The sequence below is a fragment of the Aspergillus neoniger genome (assembly GCF_003184625.1).
Source record: "Aspergillus neoniger CBS 115656 unplaced genomic scaffold BO87scaffold_22, whole genome shotgun sequence".
NCBI lineage: Eukaryota > Fungi > Ascomycota > Eurotiomycetes > Eurotiales > Aspergillaceae > Aspergillus > Aspergillus neoniger.
This window is the reverse complement of record NW_020291150.1, coordinates 135,282-160,128: the sequence shown is the minus strand read 5'-3', so window position 1 is coordinate 160,128 and position 24,847 is coordinate 135,282. Positions and strand designations below refer to the sequence as shown.

Sequence of the window (24,847 nt, the reverse complement as noted above, 5' to 3'; positions counted from 1 at the left end):
ATTACCGCGTCCTCAGTATAATGCCGATAGGACCTATCATCTCCTTGGGTAGGGGTCTTATTTGCAGCAGGAATCATGCTACATGTCAGCTACTGCCCTACGTGATGCGATGTGTTCAGGACAGACCATGGATTGCAACCGGACATCACTATCAACCAATTCAACATGAACAACATGAACAACAGTCGCATAGGTTAGAAGAACATCATTATCGTGCCTGGTTCTATGTATGTACAATAAGAAATTATAAAGCGTCAACTCATGAAGAAGGGATATTGTTCTTGCGGTAAGATACTTTCTCGACCGCGACCGTCTCAACCCCGTTGGCGTCCGTCTTCAGCTGGTAGACATACAACACGAGAACATCGCCTTGAATCTGCGATACTTTGTTAGCATATAGCACGCACAAAGTCTTGCAGCAGGCCACTGTAAAGTTGCGCGACTTACATCCATCAAACAGAAACTAGGTGTCGGCTCCTCCCCTTCAGGCCAGTACCCCGTGCTCATGGCTCCGGTGGCACTGCCCGGGTTGATAAAGAATCTCCCCTCCAACTCAAAAGCTTCAAAGCGGTGGGTTCCACCCCATAGCAGTATATCGACATCCATCTGGCGTGCAGCGATTAGAAGGGCATCGGCGTCCCCCGGCGGGATGATGGTGTGGCCATGAGTAAAGCCGATGCGGAGACTCCCGTGAGTCACCACTTTGGAGAGGGGTAGGTTTGGGGAATCGACATCGAAGTCGCCTTTGACCAATTGCAAGTCTGGAGCGACCTGTCGGAGGAATTCGAAGGTGCTCCGATCGGTGAGATTGCCGAGACAGAGGATCTGGCCGATCTTGCCTGGCGTCAGGAGTTTCCGGAACTGTGCGCGTGTTAATCGAGAACGGGGGATTGCGAAACAGAGAGGAGGATCAGGAGGGATGGAGCAAAAGTGCGCACCTTGGCCGGAAGGTCCTAGCGAGTACAAGTCAGCAGACAGGTCAACCTGCGAGGATGCGATAAGGGATGAGGGGATGCGTACGGGGGCTCTGTCGGGGATGAAGAGGTCACCAATGACCAGGACTAGACGGGAAGTCATCCTAGAAGAAGCAAGCAAGCAGGTACTCAAGGCCCATTCCAAGTGGGCGTGATCTTGGGAGTATGATTGGCGAGAAGTGGTAGGCGGACAGCAGACAGCGACAGTGATGGGAACGGGAATGGGAAATTAAGCTACGTATTGACTATCAGTTGCTCCTCCGGCGCGATGGAGCTCCGCGGGGAAAGCTTATGGACGCCCGCCGATGGATGCCTGCCACCCCGGGCTGCCCTAAGCCCTATCCTACAAGCCGTTCGGGGTTAGCCTCTGTAGGTCACTTGGCTGGACAACTATTCATAAGTCGTTCTATTATAGGAGGCTCTATGCGACAATTTCAGTACTCTTAACTATACAGGTTAGAGGTGTCGCGGTGCCATGTTGTATCGTGTATGCTGGTAGAAGATTGCTGAGTAATCGACCGCTTATTCTTGTCCCCAGTTCAACGCCATACGATCACTGCTGATTTGATACTCCCTCAGCATCTTAAGAACTTCCTCCACCTTTGTAGCCTCTGCAATGATACGAGCATTCTCAGGGCTCACCAGACCCTCTTTGACAGCGGCCTGGATCCACTGGAGAATCCCATTCCAGTAGCCGTTGATGTTCAGTAGGACGATGCCCGCCTTGTGGATACCAAGCTGGTTCCAGGTGGTCATTTCCATGAGTTCCTCCATGGTGCCAAATCCACCAGCAAGGGCAACGAAGCCTGACCCGGGACCGCCTTCAAGGACCTTCTGGGCCATCAATCTCTTGCGGGTATGCATGTCGGGGACGATGGTCACCATGCCGAAGTTGGATTCTTGTACGGACTGGTTCACGACACGCTCAGCAGCCTTGCCTTCCTTGCTTTGCGTGTCTGCTGCTGAGCCTTTGTAGCCTTCTTCGACCTCAACCAAGGCTTGCGGGATAATTCCCTGGACCGACTTTGGTCCTGATAATGATACCAGGGTTTTGGCGAGCTCTCCCATGATACCAACGGTACCACCACCGTAAACCAGCTGCACATTGTGCTTGTGGAAATCTTGCGCAAGCGCACGAGCTGCTTCCAGATGGCTAGGAGAGTTACCGGGATAGGAGCCGCAGCTGATTGAGAATTAGTACTATCATTCTGAGAAGTACTGAAGTATCCGGGGGAGGTCAGCCTACAAAACGCAGACCACTGCGGGTTTAGGCTCTTGGGTTGCCATTGTGATGATCCGATGGAGGGCTAAAGAGAGGGGTAGAAGATTCAAGGGATTCCAAGCGGTAAACCGACAAGTATCCTGTTTAAATGATTTGGATTAGGGACGTTGAAGAGGACAACTATTTATTCCTTTTGATGTAACCAGAATGAACGCAGACAAACTGCATGGAATGGATGGCAGGTCGTCGTCCAGCTGGAGACTCAGACCCACTTGGAAGAGAACCAAGGCTCCCCGAAGCTCAGCATCGAATGGAAGACCAACAACACCCCTCCACGACAGCATGTGGGCGCCGTAAGCAACCAGATTATTGTCTATCCAGCAGATTCGGGCAGACATGGTTTGCGCTTTCCTACAGACATCTGCGAGGCCAAAAAATAAGACAATTGCATCTTTGCTGCTATGAAACGGAGAATCAGTAGGTGGGAAGTCCGAAGGCCTGGACTGCTCCGGGTGGTCACTAATTGATTCCAAATGAAAGGACAAAGACTTGAGAATCGTGCTGACTGGTGGTCCATCTTGAGTAAGTAATTAGTTAAGTCAGTCACCAGGATGAATCTTCAGAGAATTGGCCGAGATTGTCCACATGGATATTGCAGTGAGGGCAGGACGGCGTAGTATGGGTCACTGCGCCGGTTGTGGCTGTTACTGAGATCTCATTTGTACAAAGACACAACTGACATTCAATGTGCCCAGAAGTATGCAAAGTAAATCAACAATGGCCCATCGTGCAGTCAAACTACACTAGTTAGTCAACTAGTCATGTCATTTGTATGAGTCAAGACAGACACAGCCATTGTTGAACGCGGAGAAAATCGTGGAACGGAAGGGTCCGCCCGGGTTGGAGAAAGAATGGCGTCTTCCGGCCGATAGAATGTAAGGGAAAAAGGGGAATAATTTGGAAAAGGGGAATGGAAAAAATTTTTGAACGTGAGGAAATACAACTATTTCCCCAAAACCCGAATTCTTAAAAACCGATTCCCATAAATTGTCTCCAATCTCACCCATCGCATAAAATCACCCGGAATCAGCCATTGCACTAGGAAAAGTCCCATAGGGAGTGAGTAGTGTGCCTGGAGAATACAGAGATTACAGCAATTACTGGCATTACTGCATCCAAGCCCGGCGATCCCCGAGGGAAACCCACGGTTGTTCCACCCTCCATCACAAGCAAAAGAGAGTTATCGTTATCCAATCTTCCTTTACCCCGCAGGCTCTCTCCCGTCGAGAGCCGATTCAATCAGCAACCCTGGCGGCCAAACGCACTCCCCAGCAGCGATTGAGCCTGATTTCCAGGCACCTGGATCAGCGACTCCCGCTGCCGGAGCTTAACACTCCCTTCTCGACCGAGAGGAACTCGTTGGCTCCCGACGATATCGAATATAAACCCCTCGATCGCACTGCTTCCACTCCGACTACCTCTCCTTCGACTCCTTCGACTCCTTCCTCTCCCACTGACTCCTCTCCCCCCACCGCCAAAATGTCCTCCCAAGCCCCTCACCCCACCCTGTTGATCCCAGGGCCCATTGAATTCGACGATGCTGTCCTCCAGTCAATGGCTCACTATGCGTAAGTTAAACCCCTTCCCCCCTCCTCGTCCTTTTTCCTCCGATCTGCCCCTCATTGACCGATTTCTTGGCTTCCAGTGAGAGCCATGTCGCCCCCGGTTTCGTCAAGACTTTCGGAGAGACCCTGTCCATGGTCCGGAAACTCTTCCAGTCCTCCAACCCTGCTGCTCAGCCTTTCGTCATCTCCGGTAGTGGTACTCTCGGCTGGGATATCGTGGCCTCCAACCTGATCGAGAAGGGTGAGAATGCCCTGGTTCTGCACACCGGTTACTTCGCCGACTCCTTCGCTACCTGCCTGGAAACCTACGGCGCCAATGCCACCCAGCTCAAGGCCCCCATCGGCGAACGCCCCTCTTTCGAGCAGATCGAGCAGGCCCTCAAGGAGAAGCCCTACAAGATCATCACCATCACCCACGTCGACACCTCGACTGGTGTCCTCAGCGACATCAAGCGCGTGGCCGAGGTCGTCCGCCGTGTCAGCCCCCAGACCCTGATCGTCGTCGACGGTGTCTGCAGTGTCGGCTGCGAAGAGATCGCTTTTGACGAATGGGACATTGACGTCGTCCTTACGGCCAGTCAGAAGGCCATTGGCTGCCCGCCCGGCCTCAGCATCCTGATGCTGTCCGGCCGTGCCATCGACACCTTCAAGACCCGCCAGACGCCCCCATCCTCCTACTACGCCTCCATCGCCAACTGGCTCCCCATCATGCAGAACTATGAGAACTTCAAGCCCTCCTACTTCGCCACCCCTCCCACCCAGCTCGTCCACGCCCTGCACACCACCCTCTCCCAGATCACCGCCCGCCCCATGTCGGAGCGCTACGCCATCCACGCCCAGGCCTCCGACCGCGTCAAGGCTGCTGTCGCCGAGCTCGGTCTGCAGCAGGTTGCTTCCCAGCCCGAGAACCAGGCTCACGCCATGACGGCCATCTGGCTGCCGGAGGGTCTGGCTCCCCCGGACATCCTGCCGGGTCTGCTGAAGCGCGGCGTCATCTTTGCAGCGGGTCTGCACAAGCAGGTTGCCACCAAGTACATCCGCTTCGGACACATGGGCGTCAGCGTTACGGATCCCAACCGCTCAGACGTCGACAAGGCCATTGCTGCCTTGAAGGAAGCCTTGACAGAGGCCAAGCAGGCCAAGGGTCTGTAATATCAATTAGTACCATAACGATATTTTAGACGAACAAGCCAAACAAAAAGAAATTATAACGAAATGAATAAAAATTGGATAAAATATTACACAAAGTATAGCTACATCAATAAGCTGCCGTAATATTCATACTTTGTATCAACCCGAACTCCCCGATGTCGGACAAGCCGCGATAACGATAATTAAACAGCGATAGGAACTGACAGCTTCTGCCATATTACCCTATCGGGTTTACCATTTATTCCGTCTCCACTTGGCCTGCAGTATATCTAGTCTTACTATGTAAGTATCTCGTTAGTATAGCACATACAGCATTGAATAATAATTGGAGCACCTCGAGTAAAATTCATTTCTACGTAGTACGTAGTATAGATTACGTGATATTCTGACAGTCATGCCATCATCACCTCGATTAGTTCATAGTTACTCCATACTATTTATTCAGTGGTAACTGTCCCCACTACAGCATATATATTTACCCACGCCTATCATGACAAGACTGGCACAACTGTTAGTACTAGTTACTAAGAACTTAGCATCGTAAGTCCCTGAGTCGAGCTATACTACTTACCTGTAACAGCTCTTGCTTTTTTCAAACAGAAAAGAGTAGTACGACTCGGGAGATCTAATTCGATTGAACCAACAGGCCATTGATGGAATGGAATGATCTATCCCCAGGCTAATTGACATGACAGACATACAAAAGCAGTAAGAAACCCACAACTGGATCCCAATTGATTCTTTCAGTCAAAGAAGAGAAACAAAGTCGTAGTTAGCAACGCTGTCTTGATGAATAAAATTCAGACAGGAAGGTATATTGTATTTGAGGTGGGCAGTTGAGGATGGATCCTGACTCGTGAGACAAGGTGGAACAGAATGACACAAATGTAAGAATAGAGAATAGTATAGAAGAATGACAATGGAAAATAAAGGAATTACAAGAATCTGTAGGGTGACAAAGTAGTAGGATAATAAAGGCAAAAGGATAAAAACAGGAGAGGGGGTATGGTATGGTAATGGAATGGAGAGGAACAAACAATATGCTTCAGTGAACACTCCTCATGCTTTCCCTTCAGCCTCTTCTTTACATGAGCTGAGCTGAGCTATGAATGCATTATAAGAACTTCCGTAAACATCAAACTGTGCTTTCTCTTTCTTTCTTTCTTTCTTCCTTTTTTCTGATTATCGTTTCTATGGTCTGGTAAAGGCCTCCACCCTCGCCCCTCGGCGCCAGATTAAGCTTCCGCTTCCCCTCTACGCAAGGCCAAAAATGCCCGCACATCGGTCACATACTGCAAAGCTTCTAACATGGGGACGAGGTGAAGAAGACCATTATCCGTGGGATCATTAATCCAGCCCTCGATTGGGATAGCATTATCTATTGCAAGTGTTAGAGCAGGCCGGAATATGGCGGTAGAACCACGCCGAAGTCGAGACATACCTTCGTGAAAAATATAACTCATAGGACTGTTGTCCAGGATCATCACCTTACTCAAATCAGGCTCCACAGAGCTGAGGTCCTTGATATATGCACCATTCCGTAAAGTACAGTGCTGACGGTAATACCGCGCCTGGAAGTATTTCCGCTCCTGCTCAAGCCAGTCAATGACTGGATCCGCATACTCTTGCACACTGGCTGTGAAGATGACCAGCTTGTACCACTTGGAGATCTTGCGCAAGAACTCATCACAGTGGGGTCGTTTGTGTACGTAATACAAAATAGGGTGCTGCGGGCCCAGAGTCGTGGGAGGTCCGCCGGGTGTGAGTGCAGTCGTCATCGGCGTGGACAGTTTGACCTCAACCATGTGGCCACTGGACATGCGGCCGCCTTTGGCCAGGGAATGAATGAGAGTCTCATCCAGATCGAGGACTAGAGTCTTTTGCGGGCTCTTGGGAAGGCGGAGGTTGGCCGTGTAAGACGGCACACGGGGTGGAATCAGCGGGCGAGGAGGGATAGGAGAATGCGGATACCTGGTGAGGCTATGCACAGACGGAGACGTGGGAGATTTGAGACTGTCAAGGTTGAGAGTACCCTGAACCCCATTTTCCGATGTCTGGCGCAGATCAGCACTTTGCGACCGACGTTGCCTCTGTCGTTTGAGTGCCTCTTCACTATGAAGCTTGATCCGGATCGAGCGTCTAGGAGCGGTCTCATCTGGCCTTGGTTCTGGACTGGACGATTTTGCCTTGGAGGTTCGTGACCGACTATTGCCGAGTGCCTTGGCGCTCCGGCGATCTCCTTCCGACTCGGACGTGCTCGAAGCGATGGAATCCCGTGAAACGTTGCTTCTAGACCGTCGCGAAGTACCTGTTCGTCGCTTGCTCTCCGCTTGTCGACTACCTCTACCCGCCGTCGTGGAGCCAGTCGACTTGGATGGGCGGCGAGACACGGACCGTCGTAGCTTTCTCACGGGTGCCATAAAAGAGTAATGACCGTTATCGTCTTCGAAACATTGGGCAACATAAAAACCGGGCGCAGCTAAGGTGGATAATATGAACTTGATCGTTTCCGCAATCGCATCAAAGAACCGTTGGGCAACGAATCCTAGGGTGCTTTTCGTAGCAAATGAACCATCTTTCTGTATACTTCGTAATAGGGGCGATTTCTCATCAAACGTAATTTCGTGGGAGTAGTTTATATTCTCGTCGGGCGCATCATGGCCATTCTCGTGGGCCTCGGTCGAGTGAAAATTGCTTTCGCTGTACGACCGAAGTTTGGCAAGGTCGCCGGGCTCACTCGCTCTGGCAACGTCTCCCTGAGACCGGGAACGCTGACGGCTCCGAGCTGGGAGGGACGACTGGCCAATGACTCGAGACGAGAGGATGTTGAGCGAGTTCATCTTCCCACACGGCCCACGGGTGTCTGGGCTGGCGCAGGTGACTAGAGGGAGAAGGAGCGTAGGTCAGCAATCATTTATATACTGCAAGCTAGATAGTCGAGGCCGGTGATGGGACCGGGGATGTTGGAGCATGATGCGGTGATATGGAGAGCCGAAACTGTTGGGGTCTACGGACCTCAATGCGCCAGTCGACAACCCGTGCTTTTTCGGATTTCACCGTTACCCGACTTGGTGGATGGCGGAATGACGACAAGTAGATCCGAGGAAAGGACGGGCGGAAAGGAGAGCCCGAACGTGCGGAATTCACGGCGACAACGAGAGGGAGGCCTCACGGAGAGAGGGGAGGTATGAGGGAGGAAGGGCTGGGGGGGAGGAGGAAGTTGAGACGGACAGCAGCCGATCAGCCGGCGGATGAAGTTGAGGAACGATGGGCCGAAGTAAGAAAGTGTGGGGAGAGCAAGAGGAGAGAGTGAGAGTGAGAGAGAAGCGGCCTGGCCGTATGTTACGCTGAGACCGTATGTATGTATGGACGTATGTATGTACGGTTGGGCCGAGCGCAGTTGAGACCGAAAGAAAGCGGGCAAATTCTCCCGCCGTCACCACATCCCACCTTCTCCTCCTCTTCCTCCCTCTGACTTCCCCCCTCTAACACCCTCACTTTTCTCCCCCCCAAAAAAGTCTCCCACGTGGAGTTCGTTATTCTCCGCTTCGATCTGGTCATAGATTCCTCAACCGGTGCAATTTCGAGAAATCTTCCAGCGACCTCAAAGGTACGCTACCGTTCGCGACCATATGACTCCTCCACCTTCTAACACTGTGCGTGCCTGACCAGGAAGCCATTGGAGCTTGTCAAGACCTTCAACCCTGCCAGTCAACTTAATAAGAGACCCTTTCGCGGTTAATCGCAACCATGCCGTCCACTTCCGCGGCCCTGACGCCTGGATTGGCGTCGTTCCTCAAGTCCTTGAAGACGAATCCGATTGATACATCGATTGAGGATCTGATCTCGTGCGTCCTCGACGTCATATCACCGCGTGTCGCAGCAGCTCGTGCAACATACTGACCAGCCTCTAGGCTTCTGAAACGCAGACAGATTCGCCATTCCAGATCATGCGCGACCGCAACCGCCTACCTTCTGCGCAGTGTTATCTCGGCCACTCGGACTTCGGATGCGAACAAGATGATCGAGCGGGTCCAGCATGTGGGAAGGCGCGTGATGGCTGCTCAGCCTAGGGAGATGGTGGTCGGAAACATTGTCAGACGTGTGCTCGGATTGATCCGTGATGAAGCGGAAGACGACAGAGAGGCCGACTTCACTCTGAGTGAAGCGGGCTCTGAAAGCCAACCTCAGACCCCTCGTGCCCTAGACGGTCAGTCCTGTCTCATAGCACATCAAACCAGGACTATTGTGAGCTAATATTTATGCCGTTTGCAGACCCCTCCGAGGTTCTCTCTTCTCGCCATGAAGGTTCCGACCGGTCATCCTCCAGACAGCCTTTTACTTCGCTGTCGGCCACTCCCATTTCCATGTTCAGTCTCCTCTCACACCCAGAGCCTGAGTCGTCTTTGCCTGGCACTCCGGCCTCTGCGTCTCCGTCCGGCCGCCTACTTGGCCAAAGCCACAACAAAGACATCCGTGCCGAAGTTCTCGACGGTATCAACGAGATTATCGATGAGTTGGGCCAGGTAGACGACCAGATTGCGGCCTATGCTTTGGAACACATTCACTCCAACGAAATCATCCTCACACACACATCTTCGACTACCGTCCAAAAATTCTTGCTCAAGGCTGCGGCCAAGCGCAAGTTCACCGTGATCCATGCCGAATCTTATCCTAACAACCATGAAGCGACCCATGCCACTGTCAGCGGACAGGCTCCTAAGGACGACGACATTCTGAGCACCGAGGCTTTCCAGAAACCTCTGATTGCTCTTGGCATCACTGTTATTCTCATCCCTGACTCCGCAGTCTTCGCGCTCATGTCCCGTGTCAACAAGGTCATCTTGGGCACACACTCGGTCCTTGCCAACGGCGGATTGGTCGCTGCGGCAGGCACGCGAGTCATCGCTCGCGCGGCCAAGGTGCACCAGACTCCCGTGGTCGTTGTGAGCGGTGTCTACAAGCTCAGCCCTGTCTACCCGTTCGACTTCGACTCGCTGATCGAGTATGGCGATGTCAGCAAAGTTATTGGGTACGAAGATGGTGACCTAGTAGACCAAATTGACGTTCAGAACCCGCTCTACGACTATGTCCCCGCGGAACTGGTCGACCTTTACATCACTAACCTGTAAGTTACCCTACAATTCGGCCCATTAAGTCTGCAGAACTGAAAAGCACTCCAGGGGAGGCCATGCGCCATCTTACCTTTACCGTATTGTCTCGGACCACTACCGCAAGGAGGATATCAACGTCTAACGGTTCTGAGGATTATGGAAATGGAAATGAATCAACATATGAACAAAAACTTAAGGGAATGCAGATGGCTGCAAGAAGACATGCAAAAATACGGCTATAGATGAGTAAGGCGTAAGGGCATAGATAATGGAACGCAACGATACCCGCGGGGAAACTAGGATAATCTTTATGAATGAGATCAGTCCTTATCGAATGACGCACCCAGCGATGTAGATACTACAGTAGTATATGCGTTCTAGATCCGCAGATTGCCGCAAGGCTAGTTTGATCTACAAAAACAACTACGACAAGAGCTAGACTCTTTTTTTTTTTTTTTTTGAAGGATTTGAATTTTAGGGCCCTCCCAAAGAAATAAATCATGGCGCCATCTTTTATGGATATATCAATCGTAGTACGCTGCAAATGGTATGTATTTTGCAGGGTCTCATCCGTCCTGAACCATCAATTCCAGACCATAGACTTGTGTTTGCTTTGCCTTTTGCCCCGAAGCATCTTCCATGGAATGGGCCCCCTTCCACCCCGCTAATAACATCTTTATTAAATTCCCCAGGGTTTGGGTTATTTAAGAGCGGGGCTTCTCCTTCTTCTCCTTCCAGAGAGCGAGCAGACCGACACCGGAGACCTTGACGACCTTGAAACGGACACCGGGAATATCACCCTTGGCCTTGCCCTTACGACCGAAACCGGCGAGGAGGACCTCGTCGTTCTCATCGATGAAGTTCAAGCAACCGTCGTTGGGGACTATACAGAGCACCATATGTTAGCACAATCGATACCCAGAATCAGATATTAAATATTTTCCCGGTGTCGCCCCCAACTCCATTCCATGCTCCCCTTGCCCTTCTCTCATATTGTCTGTGTCCTCCACACACACATAGAATTCCATCATATAATCCCCCAAACCAAACACATCCATCCATCCACAACAACCGGGAAAATAAAGAGAAATAAAGAGGATAGGATCACCCACCGAAAGCGGTAACCTTCTTGCCGTTCTTGATGAGCTGGACCTTGACACACTTGCGAATAGCGGAGTTGGGCTGCTTGGCCTCAACACCGACCTTCTCAAGAACGATACCCTTGGCGTGGGAGGCACCTCCGAAGGGAGAGGACTTGTAGGCAGTACCGAGGAGGCGCTTCTTGTAGTGCAGATCGGCCCAGCGGTTCTCGCGACGGGTGGTCGCGAGCTTGCGGGCGGCGTTCAAACCACGGGGCTGTCCCTTACCCATCTTGTCGGATTATGTTCGAAGGAGGGTGAACTGTAGAAAAAGCAAGAATTTCCGTTAGAATTATGTTATTTTTCCAATAAATGGGTGATATTTCGGTGATGAAGTTGGAAAAGTTGCAGGTGGCGGGCGTGTTTGCGGATTTCTCTCTCTCAAGATTCGGGGATATATATATATGGCGGACTTTGTGTGTGCGTAGGGGGAATTTCTCCGTGTCCTTTTTCGCAACCAGGGAAATATCGACTGGTGATAATAAATTCACAATAGGGGGGGGGGAAGTATCTCTATACGTACCGAACTGATGGATAAAATTGGCTGGATGGGCGGATGGTTGTCGAAAGTCGAAGGGGGGGTTCGCTTTCACGGCCGGCGGTCGCTCGACTAGATCGAAAATGTTCTGCTGTGCGGCTTCGCCCTAAACGGCCGCTAAGCGAGGCACGGGACTCGGGCTGGGTCGGAGTCGGAGAAACTTCGGCCCTCTCCGTCTCTCTCTCTGTGGTTTCTGATAACGATAAGGATGCTGTCACTCCTATCACCACTTCTCTACTTTTCTAACTATATGATTGATCTTCAACTGTGGTCCGATACACCATTATAATGTTTAGTTTATAGCAAGAAGAAAGAAGAAATAAACATACTGCCAACCATGGACCCTCCACTCAGAATGGATCCCAAAATGGATCCTAAAATGGACACCAGGAAGATAAGTGCCCAGCGTCTTCCCCCGCCTGTCCTCTTCCAAGGCCCGCCGTCACATAATGCCTCCAACCTCTCTCTTCCCCCGCCGGTATCCGCTGTTCCGACAACGGGAGCCTCTCCGCGGCCGCCTCTGCAGCGCAATCGCTCGTCTCGGGCAGGAACCCTCGAGGCCCCGGGGTCCCTCTCGCCATTCCTGACTCGCAAACAGTCTAAGGGGGAGGTGGACGGCTCCGAGGCCATATGGCAGGAGATGCAGAGCGCATTGTCCGAGGTCGAGCTGAGCGCGGCAACGGGCGAACATGTCTTTGGGGAGAAGCACTCTGAGGCGTTGGAAGATCTCCGGACAAAACAGCTGAAGCTTGCGCAGGCGTGGGCGCGCAGCGAAGCCGGGGATGAGGTTGTGGAAACAAAAGGTGCTGCCGCTGCTGCTGCGGCCACGGCAAAGAGTAATGCGTCGCTGCGACCAGCGTCGCGAAGCACGGCTGGACCGGGCGATTCTGCTAATCCTGAGGATGGTTCCTCGCGGAATCTGGATGAGGAGACGGAGAAGGATATCCTCCTCGCACGGGAGAGACGGGAGGCTAATGATCGATATTTCGATCGGGTTAATAATGGTGTCTTGGACGTGGTGGCCAAGCTAGAGGAAGTCGCTCAGGCTATGCGCGCAGTGGAAAGAGAGAGCAAAGATATCTGGAGTGATACTGATAGCATGAGTACCACGACGCAAACCACGACTGATACTGGGTGAGCTAGCTGTTGGCTTATACAGGCATTCTATGGGCACTGCTTGATAGCCCTCTGTATTATAGAATAAGGCGACTAGCCCACTGACAGTGGATATGCATTGCTGTCAACGCGGCATACAGTGTCCAAGTACCAGCAGTCGCAAGACAATCGCATCAAGTCTGCGCCAACCCGCATACTTAACCCACCACATAGGCGGCAACAACCCCAAAGAAGTCCTGCTTCATATACCCAGCAAACACCACGAATCAAGAAAACAATAAATGTAGCATTATACCGCTAGTCAAACAAATCAAATCCAAACAACCTATAAATATAGAACAAAAAATCAAAGGGTATCTGAAACTTCATCTCCATCGAACCCACACCTACACCCAACGCAAACCATAAACAAAGGGCAGCACTAGGAGACAAATCTATCTACTCCTTCTTTACCAACCTCACCACCGTCTTCCACCCCTCCACAGCCGTATCCCGCGCATCCTCCCACCGACTCTCATACGCCTTCCTCGCCAACGTCTCCACCTCTTGGTTCCAGCGATGTTTCAAGAAGTCCTTCAAGACGGGTTTCGTCTTCCGGTATTCTTCCTCACCCGGACGCTTCTGGGTCTCTTGAGGCAATAAGCGACGATCGTATGCGCCTGCTGATGAGGCCAGCCAGTTCAGAGCGCGGGTTTGTTCGCGAATGGCATTGCGCTGTTCCAGGCGATTGGCTTTGTGTACTTGGAGGGAGATGTACAGGACGGAGGTGGTGAGGGCGAAGCCGCTGAACTGATTTGGGCGTAAGCTATGATTTTTTGGTTTGGTTTGATTTGTATGGGAGGGATAATGGGGTTGAAGGGACGGATGGATGGATGTAGGATAAGTGGATGAAGAGGTGGGAGAGTGGTAAGGGCATAACGGGAACTTACGAAGCCAGCGAAGAAGCCCATGTTATCTCTATTTTCGAAATTACAAGACCGGGTATTCACAGATGGTTTGACCAAAGCCAAATAGAGGATGTCGAGGTTGGTAGAGTGTACAGATGAAAGCGGGGGTTCTTCAAAGCCCTTGCGGACAATCAGACAATCGGGATTGATTGAGATGGAACGACGAGGAGTATCGGTCTCGTCTGATGTGACCACCAAGCGGAGATGAGGACAAAATAAATATGTCCAACTTGTCCAAATACCACTGTACAGTTCAGGCAAAAGAGATTCCCCGATTATAAGACGCAAAAGAACTCAATGGGGGATCGAAGGAAGAATTGAAGATCAAAGATGTTCCCAAACGGAGGAGAAAGTCGGGGCTGCCGTACCCGCACTCCGATTGGCTACGCGGCGAATCGAATCTTTCCGCCATCTCCATCTCCAGCTTCATCTTTCCCTCTCAACGACAACGAAAAACAACCCGCGAGTCCTGATATTCCATTGATCCTCCACCCCGGTTTCAATCCCATCCGGTTTTATCGAATTGATCCATCCCATTCCACCGCCTGGCCCCCAAAGCCAGCTTATCCACACACTCCGCACCGGAAAGAAACCCATATCAAATAAACCACCCTCACCACCACCGACATTATGGCCGGAGGTGCTGCCAAATTCCGCCATCTGAGCCGCAAGTCCTCTCACAGACAGGCCCTCCTCCGCAACCTCGTCACCTCTCTCTTTCAGCATGAATCCATCACAACCACATGGGCCAAGGCCAAGGAGGCGCAACGACTGGCCGAGAAGCTGATCACCCTGGGCAAGAAGAACACCGAAGCGAGCCGGAAGCGCGCATTGTCGACCTTTTATGTATGATGCTGCCCCTCTATCCTTTGATTTCTTTCTCAGGACATATTTCATACATACCGTGGAGAATACACGATAGATGAAAGCGAACAATCTCAACTAACCAAATGAATCAATAGACCCCCCACGAACTCCTCCCCAAGCTCTTCGGTCCCCTTCGTGAACGCTACGCCGAACGTCCCGGTGGCTACACGCGAGTTCTGCGTGTCGAACCCAAGAAGGATGATCAAGCCGCCAGTGCAATCCTGGAGTTGGTAGATGGACCTAAAGATATGCGGTTTGCTTTGACGGCGCGGACAGTTGCTAGACAGCGGTCTCAGGGCTTGGAAACCCTCAATGAACTCACCACAATGAATGTGAATAAGGTCACGCGGTTCCGGAAGGGGGGAATCTCTGATCTCGAGAGGGAGATCAAGCGCTTAGAGATTACGGGTCATGGAAAGGAGGAGGCGGGGAAGGCCAAGCCTGCGAAACAATAGAGTGAGGGTGTAAGTGATCGATGGTGGTGGTGGTGGTGGCCTAGGTGGCCTTTATACTGTGTACCTTTACTATTTCTTTACCTTCACTGCTGTGTGCTTGGGCCTTGTGTTTTGGCTAGTCATGATTGTGTAATTTTAGCTGTTTTGTTTCAGTGGTGTTGTGTATGTAGATTGGACCCGTTCATCCCCTTCGTCGAGATTATCTCCAGGTAGTGACGACTACTTATACATCTACGTCAATATCTTAACACTTGGTGTCATACAGTGTATTTATCTAAGCACTATCGCCTGCCCCTCCCAAGCCAGCAAGATCTAGCAAACATAGCAATGCTCAAAGTACATCGAGTAATTCAGGTTTCCAACCAAGTCCCGAACGCCCACGAAATCCCAGTCGTCGACAGCGAGGGGTTGGGCGGCGCTGACAGGACCTTGAAACCCAGTTCCCACGCATCAAATCATTTCTCTCTCCCACAAGAGATACGACGCTGATCACGACTAACAGTTCCTATGTCTAATCTTCCAGAGATACAGGACGGCCACGTCAGGAACCTTGTCACCAGCAACACATCACGCCAACATTGAACCATATGTACTTTTGGTAGAAAACAGTCAAGTAGTAGTATCACTCTAATGAAGAAAAGCTTTGTCTGCCCTAGGCAGGAGCACGTCAGTTGACCCGTGGCAGGCTTGCTCCGCCAGAAACAACTAGCGGCCCGTTTTTGGTGGCGGGGAGCGTGTTGCCCGAGTAAGGATGCGTCGAGCTGGGCCCACTGCGCGGTTTCAAGTCAAAGTCAGAAGGCACCTCGGACGGTGGTGGCTTGGGTGGCAGATGTGACGGTGTCCCCCACTTCGCAATAGAATCTCTGCCTCCCGAAGGCCCACCGCGGGTCGGGCCATGTCCAACTGAACCAGGCATGTCTTGAGCCTTGCTGTTCAAATCTTGGAATCCGGACCACTGGGGCTGCATGCCCGGCTGCATACCGGGATATGGGTTCATACCATGCTGGTTGCCCTTGCTGGGGTGCCGTGCTAACGTCGCACCACCAGGGACAAATGAGCGGGTTTGTGGGTTGAAAGGCGACCTATTGAAGCTTCCGGGCAAAGGGTGAGCACCGCCGTGGCCCTGCATCCCCGGGCTCATGGGCTGTCCGGGATATTGAGCATAAGGATAAGATGTCGGTGTGGGAGGCTGCGTTTGATAGCCGGCCCATCCAGATGGGGGAGGATTGCGATGTGATGGTTGTGGATAGGCGCCGGGATAAGGTGGCGTGGACCAACCAGGATTGGGTTGATATTGGACGGAGTTTGGCATAGGATAACTGCTTAACGCAGGGGACGACTTAGTGGATGCCATCGCGGGCGACTGGTTGATGGTCGCATATCCAGAGTAGGGGGACTGCTGGGGCACAGGGCCGTTCTGCCATGGGCCACTGGGGGTCATCTGAGGCGACACAGGCATCGAATAATGTGGCATAGCATTCATGTTCATGGGCCCGGAATACATTGGACCAGTCTGGCCACTCTGACCGTAGCCCATACTAGGCGGCGACACACCGGGTCCCACCATGCAAGGTTGGGCTGGGAAAGACGGATCGTTGACAGCCATGCCGTAGGGCATTGGTCCGTTGGCATAAGGCATTCCCGGGTAATACGCGTTGAACTGAGATCGAACCTCGAAACTGTCATCGTGAGGAGTTTTCTGGCGCTGTGCCTTTTTGCGTCCACTTGTTGAGCTCGAGCGTGACATATTGGTACCGGAAGAATCGCCATTGGCGTTCTCAGTACTCTTGGATTCGGTAAAATCACGGAAAATTCGCTCCCTAGCTTCCTGGTACTTGGCCTCCCTTTCCTCGCGAGTCAAGGTCAACCTGTCCTTGGCTGGGGTAGATCCCCGCTCCCCGTCGTTTCCGCTGTCCCCGTCTTCGGATCCGTTCTTAGATGCAGCGGACGAGCTTGCCGCGATGCTACCCTCGGTGGAAGGCCGCTCACTATCGGTACGACGCATGATCTTCATTGCAGGCATGGCGGGAGGCGGAGTACTGTTAGTCGTAGCGTGGAGAACTGAGAGAGGCGTAGGGCTACAAAAATTAGCACATGTCAACCATAAAAGATGTGAGGATCGCAGCGCAGACGTACAGCCGACAGAAAGGCGTCCGATGAAGCCGGACGGATGTGACATTATTGTCAACAAAGTGCGTCAGATGATAGTAATCGCCCAGCTTGTGTGCAAGGAGCCGCCCAAAAGCGTTCGAAGGCGGGAGTTCCAAAGAGTGCTCCCTAGGAAATCATCAGAATACTGAACTCAGAACCACAAAGGCAACATGGTGGCCGACTTACTTGGAATTCTGTATAAAGTATCGGACCTTTTCTTCCAGTTGAAGAATCAAGAGGCGGTCTTTGGGGGACTTCATAGCCTCAAGGAGTTTCTCGTCGGGCTCTGACGGGAACCCATGTATAGGCCGTCCTGCTTGAAAAGCATCGGCATTCGGGTAATTGTTGGCGACAGTGTCTGGCAGTATGGCACCATTTGTGCGCTGCATACCATCAACGAAGATAGGTCCCGTGGGCTGAAGAATTCCCCTTGGTCTCTGTAAGAATCCGCGGGCACCTGACTCTGACCCTGTCAGTGAATTCGGGGCACCGGAGGCGTGCCCAGATAGGGACTCCTCCTCATCAATGGCCTGAACGCTCGCACTGTCATCCGGACGCAAAGAATCTTTTTCGTCCATTGCGAATGTCGTTACAGAAGCCATGCTCTTAGAATCGAAGCTCGTGGGCTTGGTTGAGGAGTTTGAAAGATGAGTACGATCATCCTCGAACGAGTTCTCCCGTTTCAAAGAAGCGCTGTCTGCAACCTCATTGGAGAATACAGGACCGTCGTGGTACTTTTTGTCATCGATGTGGACACCATGTACGGCCTGCGATAGACTGTCGACGTTTCGATCAACAGCGACAGCCTCGTTTCGGACGGAATTCGGGTCTCCCTGGCTGGAGGGGACATTTTCCGAGCCATGTTGTTCGGAACATGATGAAGGGTCATCGACGGACTGTAAGCCGTTCAACTCGTCAGATGATACGGGGACTTCCGGATTTGATGGCGGAGGCATGGCCGCAATCTGCTTGAGCGGGTCAGCGAGAACCCGCCGTTGGCCGACTAGCAACGCAGCACCTACCTTTGCAAAGGAAAGACGATGCTCGTCTCTTGTGGAACTGTTGGATGCCATTATTCCGTGACTCTCTGAGCCAAACGTCCAGGAATCTTGTAGCGTTTCCTTCCGCTAAGACAATAAACGATCGGATACGGACGGATTGGATAAGGGGAAAACCCGACGAGAGACTGCACTCTACCCGCTCAGGTGTTGACGAAAAAAAAAAAAAAGCCGAAATGAATATCGATCAAAAGCCACTCAAAGATCCCACTTCACACAAGCCCAAAAAGAAAGACGGCACATATCTGGAAAACGTAGGTCGCCATAAGGAAAGCTGCTTCGACGTCAGGTCCGGTTGGAATGTCACAAAGCCGTGCTCTGTGAGAAGCGGGGTGGAGAGGACTGGCTGATCAGGAGCCGGAATATGGGATGCAGGCAAGCATGCAGAGAAAGAGAGGAAGGAAGAAAAAAGGCTGCTCTTACACGATGGTCAGAAAGATTGGCTCATGGCTTTCGATATGTAACGCTTGTCTTTTGGGGGGCAGAGGGGGAAATGAGGTTTCCTTCCACTAACAATGAGACGATCGGGACACGAACCAAGCCAGCCGGAAAAAGTAGGGAGTGGGAGTCGAGACGGAAGCGCCCTTGGACTTCCACTAACACCGAAGGGCAAGTTTGGGGGGAAAGTGGATGTGGATGGGGGGTGGGTAAAAGGGCAGGCCAACGATGCTGGACCGGCTTTTTGATCTTTTGGGCTGAGAAGGAACGAGCAACGCTTCAAGTCAATCGGGCGGGTTTCGCTTGGCTCCTCCTTCGTGGGCCGCCGCCCGCGCTTAGCCGCGCGCCTAACCTGGTCGGCCCGGCCCACATTCTGCCTGCGACAGCCGCGGGGAGGAAAGAGCTTGGATTTGGGATATCCAGGCTGATTTCCTGGCGTGCGGGGATCTTTTTCTCTTTGGTGTTCTTGTGTTTCAGACAGGCAGCCGATCCATAGCTTCTTTTACGTTTCCGCTACTGGCTTGATACGTGCCCCGGATGAATCGCTATCGAAATGCTCCCGGCCTCAGAGGCCCTACCAAGGCTACTCCTAGCACCTTGTGTCAAAAATGCCTGAAACGAGATACGTAAAGACCATCTACACTATACTTTCATATTCGCTGACGGTCCCAGCACGGCACTACAGCTATGAATGTAAAGTGACCGCCCAAGAGCGGCCGTACACGTCTCGTCCATCACGCACGCAGCAGTTATTGAACCCCAAACTGCGGCCGCAACTCTCAGCTGATGTCCCTAGTGACTCATCACGCACGTAGGTCTATCCTTTTTATCGAGCTCATGAGCGAGCTGTCACGAGCAGGAGCTAAATTGCGTACAGGAAAGGACTAGCGACTGAGATCCTTGCTAAGCGCGAGGAAGAACGAGGTCGCAAAAGAGAGCACGATGAGGCAGATCCTCTTGACAGTCGCACTCAGACCTCTAAACGAGCTCGGTCAGCATCATCACATTCGGTCAGCTCGGTATCAACGATATCGACTAGTCGATCACACTCAAGATCGCCCACTCGCCATGCGGACTATGGTGCACGAAAGGGCCATGGTCGAACAAGGTCCATCTCTTCCCATGTTTCTGGACAAAGGAAGAGACGCTACAGCGATGCGTCTTCTCATGATTCCGCGGTCTCTTACTCGTCCGGGGACAGAGACTCTCGTTCTCGATCGCGTGAGTGGCAGGGTGACAGGAACACCCGGCGGAGACGTCGAGAATCCAGCCCTGAAGAGCGAGGCCGGCCTCGACACCTGTCACGGGATCGTGAACGACGAGACAGGACCCGAAGTCAGAGCGTGGATCACAGCCGGATTGCCAGGACGAGACGGTCTGCGACCCCAGAGAAGCGACCAGAGCGTGGCTATCCTGCTTCAAGAGATTATAGGGATGGTCCGAGTCATTCGCAGAAAGACGGACGGGGCCAAGGACGCGCGCCGCCTCCGCCCCGTGAGAGGAGTCTCAGTCCTTACAGCAAGCGTCTTGCGTTGACGCAGTCCATGAATCTGGGCAACTAGGTGTCTTTGGCTTGAGGTTTTGAATAGAAAAAGTACTGGACAACGGATGTGCGGGAGTTTGGCGTTTTCCCTCTTTCGAGGCTCATCACCACGGGCTGGTTCTCCAAGGCTTATAAACGGAGACTGTACTATAGTAAGACCATACAGAAGGCTAATGCATTGAAAGTAATTTTTCCAAGTAAACCGTATGCAGAGATCCTCAACGCCTTGCGACACTTGTCCCAAATCCTCCAACTGTGGGCGCCTGTAAAAGCAAGATGCAAAGAGATGAGACCGAATCGCAACTGCTACCATACATCTTCAAATGGGGTATCAAAATCATGCCTCGTCATCCTCCAGATCATTGCCTGCCTCCTCCTCTTCCCTCTCACGGACATGAATGCCCTGGACCAACATATCACCTTCAATGCCGACTTCCTCGCCCTGTTCACCTCCATTGGCACCTGCTCCTTTCGCCTGAGCTGCGCGCTGTGCCTCTTCTATCCGTTGGCGGACCAATTTCGCGATCGCGTTCTGAGTTCTAACATTGAGGACGTTCATCTTCTCATCCAGGTCCCGCTTCAGATCCCAATTCGGCTTCTTGGGCTGTAGCTTGAAGAGGTCAATGGGCTGGTCACCTTCCTCATCCTCCTTGGCTTTTTCTGCGGTGGCCCTTGCGATTTCTGCAGCCTGCGCTTCCACGGTAATCTGACCATCTGATGGGGCGGTGTCGAAGCCCAGCTTTGGGCCGCGCATTTCTGCGTCGTAGTTCCTCCCGGAGAGGTATTGCTTTGTTACATCTGGAGCAGCATCTTCCAATTCTTCATCAGCGGCACCAGCTTCGGTCAATGGCTCTGGCTCTGGTTGTTTCCGCTTCAGCGCAGCAAGCTTTGCAAGGCGTGCTTTGCGCTCATTTGCCGCCGCATCGAGAGAAGCATGATTCGACGACATCACGGCGGGGGGAGGAGGGTCGGATATAAAAATCGAGCGGGGGGAAGGATTTCACGATATGGTGTAAGTACGGGGTGAGAAACGAGTAACGATCTTTTCTATTCTGCCCGCAGAAAGCTCCGAGTCTCTTCGAAAGGGTCTCGCGTCACCCGAGAACTGAGACGATGTGATGATGAAGTCTAGAATGATCTTTCGGTAGATACTTGCTTGTGCTTTGGTTATCAGGCGGTGCTGCGCCACATCTGTAACGCACCAGCCACATCGGCGCCGGAGCAAAATCCGGCGGCGGAGGGAAAGATTATTGGCTACAACAATCGTGCTTCCCTTCGTTCTCCGGCCCCAAACCCGCGCGGTGATTGTTCTCGCAACTTTCAATCGAGATATGAGCTGAACAAGCTGTGAGTCTGAATGTTACCTTGTCCGCACTATCTCCCGCGTTCCCGCGTCTGCGCTGGATTGCCGGTCTACAACCCGCAGCATAGGCTCCGCCTCGGGCGACGGAGAGAAGGACCCCAGGATGCAAGATCCTTTGTCGACAATGCGCCGCAATCGAATACGTCCAGTCAGCCAGATAAATTTTCAAATGGTGTGAGGCATTCTAGTGTCTACAGCACTGTTATTCCGGAAATGAAGACCCAACGCCTCTTCCATACAACTACCTTCGGCCGATCTGCAGGGAATAGTGTACTTCATAACCAGCCCTCGATTACCAAAAGGGAGTTCTCACTTCTGTCACCCGGAGCTGCTTCTCGCAATGCAACTTTACTATCGCTCATCAACAAAAACACTACACTATCCGTCGTGCAGAAACGCAGTTTGCGTACCCCGCCTACCCTCGCGAGCTTCAGCGATGTGAAGCCGCTCTTGACATTACGTTTTGGAAAAGAAACCAAAGCCTTAGATTTGGCTATCAGGTCCGGATCATATACGTGCAGTGGCGATGATATTCGAAAATGGAGGTTTGCGCAGAGAGAGTTATTCCAAGCGAAGTACGATGGGAGAGAAGTGCAGGAAGAGTTGGTGCCTTACCCTCTAGACTCGAAAGATAAGGAGCTGCTGGAGACAATTCAAACGGACAGTTTAGGGGCGTTCCGTGAGGCCTGGAATGGCCTTACTCCGCTGGAAATGGAGATCCACTGGGGAAGATTGTCGCTGTGGCTATTGCGGAACTCTCCTGAGCTGGCCTTGGAATTCCTCTTAGTCACTTGTCAGGCTTCTGTTAAGCCAGTCTTTGCCATGATTGCGGACTGTCTGATATATCTGGACACTCTTCATTCTCGTGAAATGCAGCGGTGGACCAAGAATTCCCACAACTATCAGTCTGTCATACGTGCCTGCTTGGATCCCATGCAGTGGCCTGTCTCCTATGTGCCGCAGAAGGGTGTGCGCTTCTTCATAAAGAAGGCTGACCGTAGTGCCGTCTATGAGGCTTGGGATCTTGTGGAGACCAGGAAACATAGATTGAAGGGCGAGACCTACCTTGGTTTCATGGGCCGCTTCACGGAATTCAAAGACGTTGACAACGCACTCCTGGCACTGCGCAGGGCTGGGCGGCAGTTTTGGAGATTACATCAGAGCCCCATGGAGATAGCGGTTTCACGCCATTGCAGCAAGCTCTTAGTCCTCGACTCGGTTGTGGATGGTCCGGATGGACGCAATTTCCGCATTCTTCCCGAACTCCTCAGTATGGGGGTGCAGCCCGACCGAGACATGATGAACGTGGTACTTTCCAACGCCTTCAAGACAGGGGATCCTCAATTAGGGCTTGACGTACTACGCCACATGAAGGCTCAAGGCTTCCAGCTTGATTCGTACACTTATCTGACTCTACTTAGCGATGCTGTCGCTCGTCAAGACAGAGAGCGAATGACACACTTGATGGAGGAACTTGAAAGCCAGCCAGAGCTCAAGAAGAACCCCTATATTGCGAGCAAGCTTTTCCACTCTCACTTCGTTTTCAACGTGAAGCACCTCGATGGTGCTACCGACCGCCGGGAGATTTTCTACTCTCTGTTGCGCATGTATTGTGAGCTGCATGACATAACGCCCTTGAAGGAGCTCTCGATTGTCCCTCGTCAATACGATCTTCCAACGACTGGCGAGAAGACGCCACCGTCAGTCATTGCCTTGTATCTCGTTATTGCGACTTGGCTTCGGTGTCAAGCCCACGTGGGCAGTGTCGAACGTGTCTATACCAGGTTCCGGGAATTGGTGTTGCAAGGCCACAAAGATATAGCCCCTCTAGCTGCGACCGACCATACCTACAATGAGTTCATGCTTGCGTATCGCAACAATGCACACGGGCTACGACCCGCTGTGCGCGTTGTTGAAGATATGCTACAGTCTGCTACTGAGGTTGACGCCAAGACTGGCAGCTCTGAATCAACTTCCACGCAGACGCAGCCAACGGTCTTGACCTGGACGCTGCTGTTGAGTGCTTTCATCTACAATAACCAGCCACTCGCGGCTGAGAAGGTGAGAGAGATGATGGCCAAGCATGGAGTCGTATACAGTATGACGACCTGGAATGTCATCATCAGCGGGTTTGCGAGTCAGCAGAATGCATCTGCCATCGCGCAGTCTATCAAGGACCTCGAGGATCAGGGCCTGTCTATCGATGCCTACACGATGAAGGGCCTACGCTACCTCCGGGATCCGGAGCAGCTCTGGATTGCTGTGGAACAGCTGGACCTGAAATCTGCCTCACACTTGAGGAGGGATGCTTTCAATCCGAACCCCGAATCTCCCCAGCTGGACGAAGCGGAAACTGAGCAGCTGCTCGATCGAGGCCTGCAACGTCTAAAGGCCAACGCATGAGATACCCTTTCTTCTGTTTCCCGTCTGTTTCTGTTTATTCTCTTGCATCTCTAGCGCGGACCTGGGATTACGGTGGTTTGGGACAAAATCTTTTTTGAACATAGACATCCTGATAGTGTAGAATTTATGTACGATATACAGATCAATAATCATGAGACCCCTGCAAGAAAAGAAGATGCGAAAAGAGAAGCTTCAGTAACGCCACCACCTGGTACAATGACCATCTAATCTGAGACCGCAAGGAGTTGGGGCGAGTCGATCAGCCACCGAAGAAGATCGAGACCTGGCAAGAACATGGGCATTAGCATTGCAATTTAAGCTAGTGGTTGGTTCCCGCAAGGTGCTTGGGTATACTTACAGCCATCACGACGCAGCATATACTGACATACGGGCTCAACCGTTCACCAATTCGAGCACACTTCCAGAAGATCCCAAAAAAGCTAAGACAACAGCAGGTCAGAACCATATCACTTCATAGACTCGACATGAGGTCCACTGCAGACAGCAGCAGTCAGCAGCACTTACCCGCTCTGATTGCGGTCCATGATCCCAGGCATCATCGAGTGCGCATATGTGCTTGTGCAGATGATAAGCAAGAACACGAGCAGAAGTGATTGAAAGTTGAACAAGGCAGACTGCATCATGCACTAGAAGTTAACGATCCATCACCAGTAGAAGTGGCAGCAAGTGGGAAGGGAAGATTGCGGAGTATATTCACTGACCATCTTGAGGGTATATTCCC

The 24,847-nt window shown here is 52.1% G+C and overlaps 13 protein-coding genes across 13 annotated transcripts; 6 read left to right on the top strand and 7 right to left on the bottom strand.

The window, feature by feature from the left end:
• Positions 1–259: 259 nt before the first annotated feature.
• BO87DRAFT_312142 (vacuolar protein sorting 29) lies at positions 260–2,261 on the bottom strand (the record flags this gene model as incomplete). The annotated part of the gene is made up of 6 exons (XM_025619570.1): positions 260–376; positions 448–861; positions 939–953; positions 1,021–1,061; positions 1,526–2,157; positions 2,221–2,261. The coding sequence occupies 6 exons, from the start codon at positions 2,259–2,261 to the stop codon at positions 260–262; spliced, it is 1,260 nt and encodes a 419-aa protein (XP_025478258.1).
• Positions 2,262–3,454: 1,193 nt separating this feature from the next.
• Positions 3,455–5,042, top strand: BO87DRAFT_361939 (alanine--glyoxylate transaminase). Its single transcript, XM_025621608.1, has 2 exons — positions 3,455–3,824; positions 3,902–5,042. Exons 1-2 carry the CDS (start codon positions 3,736–3,738, stop codon positions 4,971–4,973), a joined length of 1,161 nt encoding a protein of 386 aa, XP_025478257.1. The 5' UTR covers positions 3,455–3,735; the 3' UTR covers positions 4,974–5,042.
• Positions 5,043–6,208: 1,166 nt separating this feature from the next.
• On the bottom strand, positions 6,209–7,813 carry nemA (Nem1-Spo7 phosphatase catalytic subunit NEM1; the record flags this gene model as incomplete). Its single annotated transcript, XM_025619569.1, has 2 exons — positions 6,209–6,351; positions 6,415–7,813. The coding sequence occupies 2 exons, from the start codon at positions 7,811–7,813 to the stop codon at positions 6,209–6,211; spliced, it is 1,542 nt and encodes a 513-aa protein (XP_025478256.1).
• Positions 7,814–8,412: 599 nt separating this feature from the next.
• On the top strand, positions 8,413–10,388 carry BO87DRAFT_377853 (translation initiation factor eIF2B subunit beta). The gene is made up of 5 exons (XM_025623659.1): positions 8,413–8,583; positions 8,646–8,821; positions 8,888–9,183; positions 9,249–10,101; positions 10,157–10,388. The coding sequence occupies exons 2-5, from the start codon at positions 8,724–8,726 to the stop codon at positions 10,227–10,229; spliced, it is 1,320 nt and encodes a 439-aa protein (XP_025478255.1). The 5' UTR covers positions 8,413–8,583; positions 8,646–8,723; the 3' UTR covers positions 10,230–10,388.
• Positions 10,389–10,536: 148 nt separating this feature from the next.
• On the bottom strand, positions 10,537–11,813 carry rps23 (40S ribosomal protein uS12). The gene is made up of 2 exons (XM_025623658.1): positions 11,200–11,813; positions 10,537–10,970 (listed from the first exon to the last, which is right to left on the bottom strand). The coding sequence occupies exons 1-2, from the start codon at positions 11,456–11,458 to the stop codon at positions 10,792–10,794; spliced, it is 438 nt and encodes a 145-aa protein (XP_025478254.1). The 5' UTR covers positions 11,459–11,813; the 3' UTR covers positions 10,537–10,791.
• A 178-nt stretch (positions 11,814–11,991) lies between these two features.
• On the top strand, positions 11,992–13,211 carry BO87DRAFT_377850 (DUF5315 domain-containing protein). The gene has a single exon (XM_025623657.1). The coding sequence runs from the start codon at positions 12,102–12,104 to the stop codon at positions 12,900–12,902; it is 801 nt and encodes a 266-aa protein (XP_025478253.1). The 5' UTR covers positions 11,992–12,101; the 3' UTR covers positions 12,903–13,211.
• Positions 12,982–14,129, bottom strand: BO87DRAFT_377849 (MICOS complex subunit Mic12 family protein). The gene is made up of 2 exons (XM_025623656.1): positions 13,810–14,129; positions 12,982–13,669 (listed from the first exon to the last, which is right to left on the bottom strand). Exons 1-2 carry the CDS (start codon positions 13,828–13,830, stop codon positions 13,319–13,321), a joined length of 372 nt encoding a protein of 123 aa, XP_025478252.1. The 5' UTR covers positions 13,831–14,129; the 3' UTR covers positions 12,982–13,318.
• Positions 14,130–14,267: 138 nt separating this feature from the next.
• BO87DRAFT_337623 (mitochondrial 54S ribosomal protein bL17m) lies at positions 14,268–15,385 on the top strand. Its single transcript, XM_025620565.1, has 2 exons — positions 14,268–14,673; positions 14,790–15,385. The coding sequence occupies exons 1-2, from the start codon at positions 14,458–14,460 to the stop codon at positions 15,147–15,149; spliced, it is 576 nt and encodes a 191-aa protein (XP_025478251.1). The 5' UTR covers positions 14,268–14,457; the 3' UTR covers positions 15,150–15,385.
• Positions 15,386–15,816: 431 nt separating this feature from the next.
• BO87DRAFT_311571 (putative R3H domain protein) lies at positions 15,817–18,373 on the bottom strand (the record flags this gene model as incomplete). Its single annotated transcript, XM_025619550.1, has 3 exons — positions 15,817–17,227; positions 17,286–17,426; positions 17,487–18,373. The coding sequence occupies 3 exons, from the start codon at positions 18,371–18,373 to the stop codon at positions 15,817–15,819; spliced, it is 2,439 nt and encodes an 812-aa protein (XP_025478250.1).
• An 826-nt stretch (positions 18,374–19,199) lies between these two features.
• On the top strand, positions 19,200–20,358 carry BO87DRAFT_361916 (zinc finger CCHC-type containing 10; the record flags this gene model as incomplete). The annotated part of the gene is made up of 5 exons (XM_025621607.1): positions 19,200–19,418; positions 19,472–19,607; positions 19,674–19,720; positions 19,761–19,974; positions 19,998–20,358. Exons 1-5 carry the CDS (start codon positions 19,334–19,336, stop codon positions 20,356–20,358), a joined length of 843 nt encoding a protein of 280 aa, XP_025478249.1. The 5' UTR covers positions 19,200–19,333.
• Positions 20,359–20,508: 150 nt separating this feature from the next.
• BO87DRAFT_377845 (CCDC12/cwf18 family protein) lies at positions 20,509–21,468 on the bottom strand. Its single transcript, XM_025623655.1, has one exon. The coding sequence runs from the start codon at positions 21,286–21,288 to the stop codon at positions 20,677–20,679; it is 612 nt and encodes a 203-aa protein (XP_025478248.1). The 5' UTR covers positions 21,289–21,468; the 3' UTR covers positions 20,509–20,676.
• Positions 21,469–21,915: 447 nt separating this feature from the next.
• On the top strand, positions 21,916–24,105 carry BO87DRAFT_398210 (pentatricopeptide repeat protein; the record flags this gene model as incomplete). The annotated part of the gene is made up of 1 exon (XM_025625357.1): positions 21,916–24,105. The coding sequence occupies one exon, from the start codon at positions 21,916–21,918 to the stop codon at positions 24,103–24,105; it is 2,190 nt and encodes a 729-aa protein (XP_025478247.1).
• A 259-nt stretch (positions 24,106–24,364) lies between these two features.
• On the bottom strand, positions 24,365–24,746 carry BO87DRAFT_398209 (protein kish; the record flags this gene model as incomplete). The annotated part of the gene is made up of 3 exons (XM_025625356.1): positions 24,365–24,388; positions 24,464–24,545; positions 24,631–24,746. 3 exons carry the CDS (start codon positions 24,744–24,746, stop codon positions 24,365–24,367), a joined length of 222 nt encoding a protein of 73 aa, XP_025478246.1.
• Between the last annotated feature and the right edge of the window lie 101 nt (positions 24,747–24,847).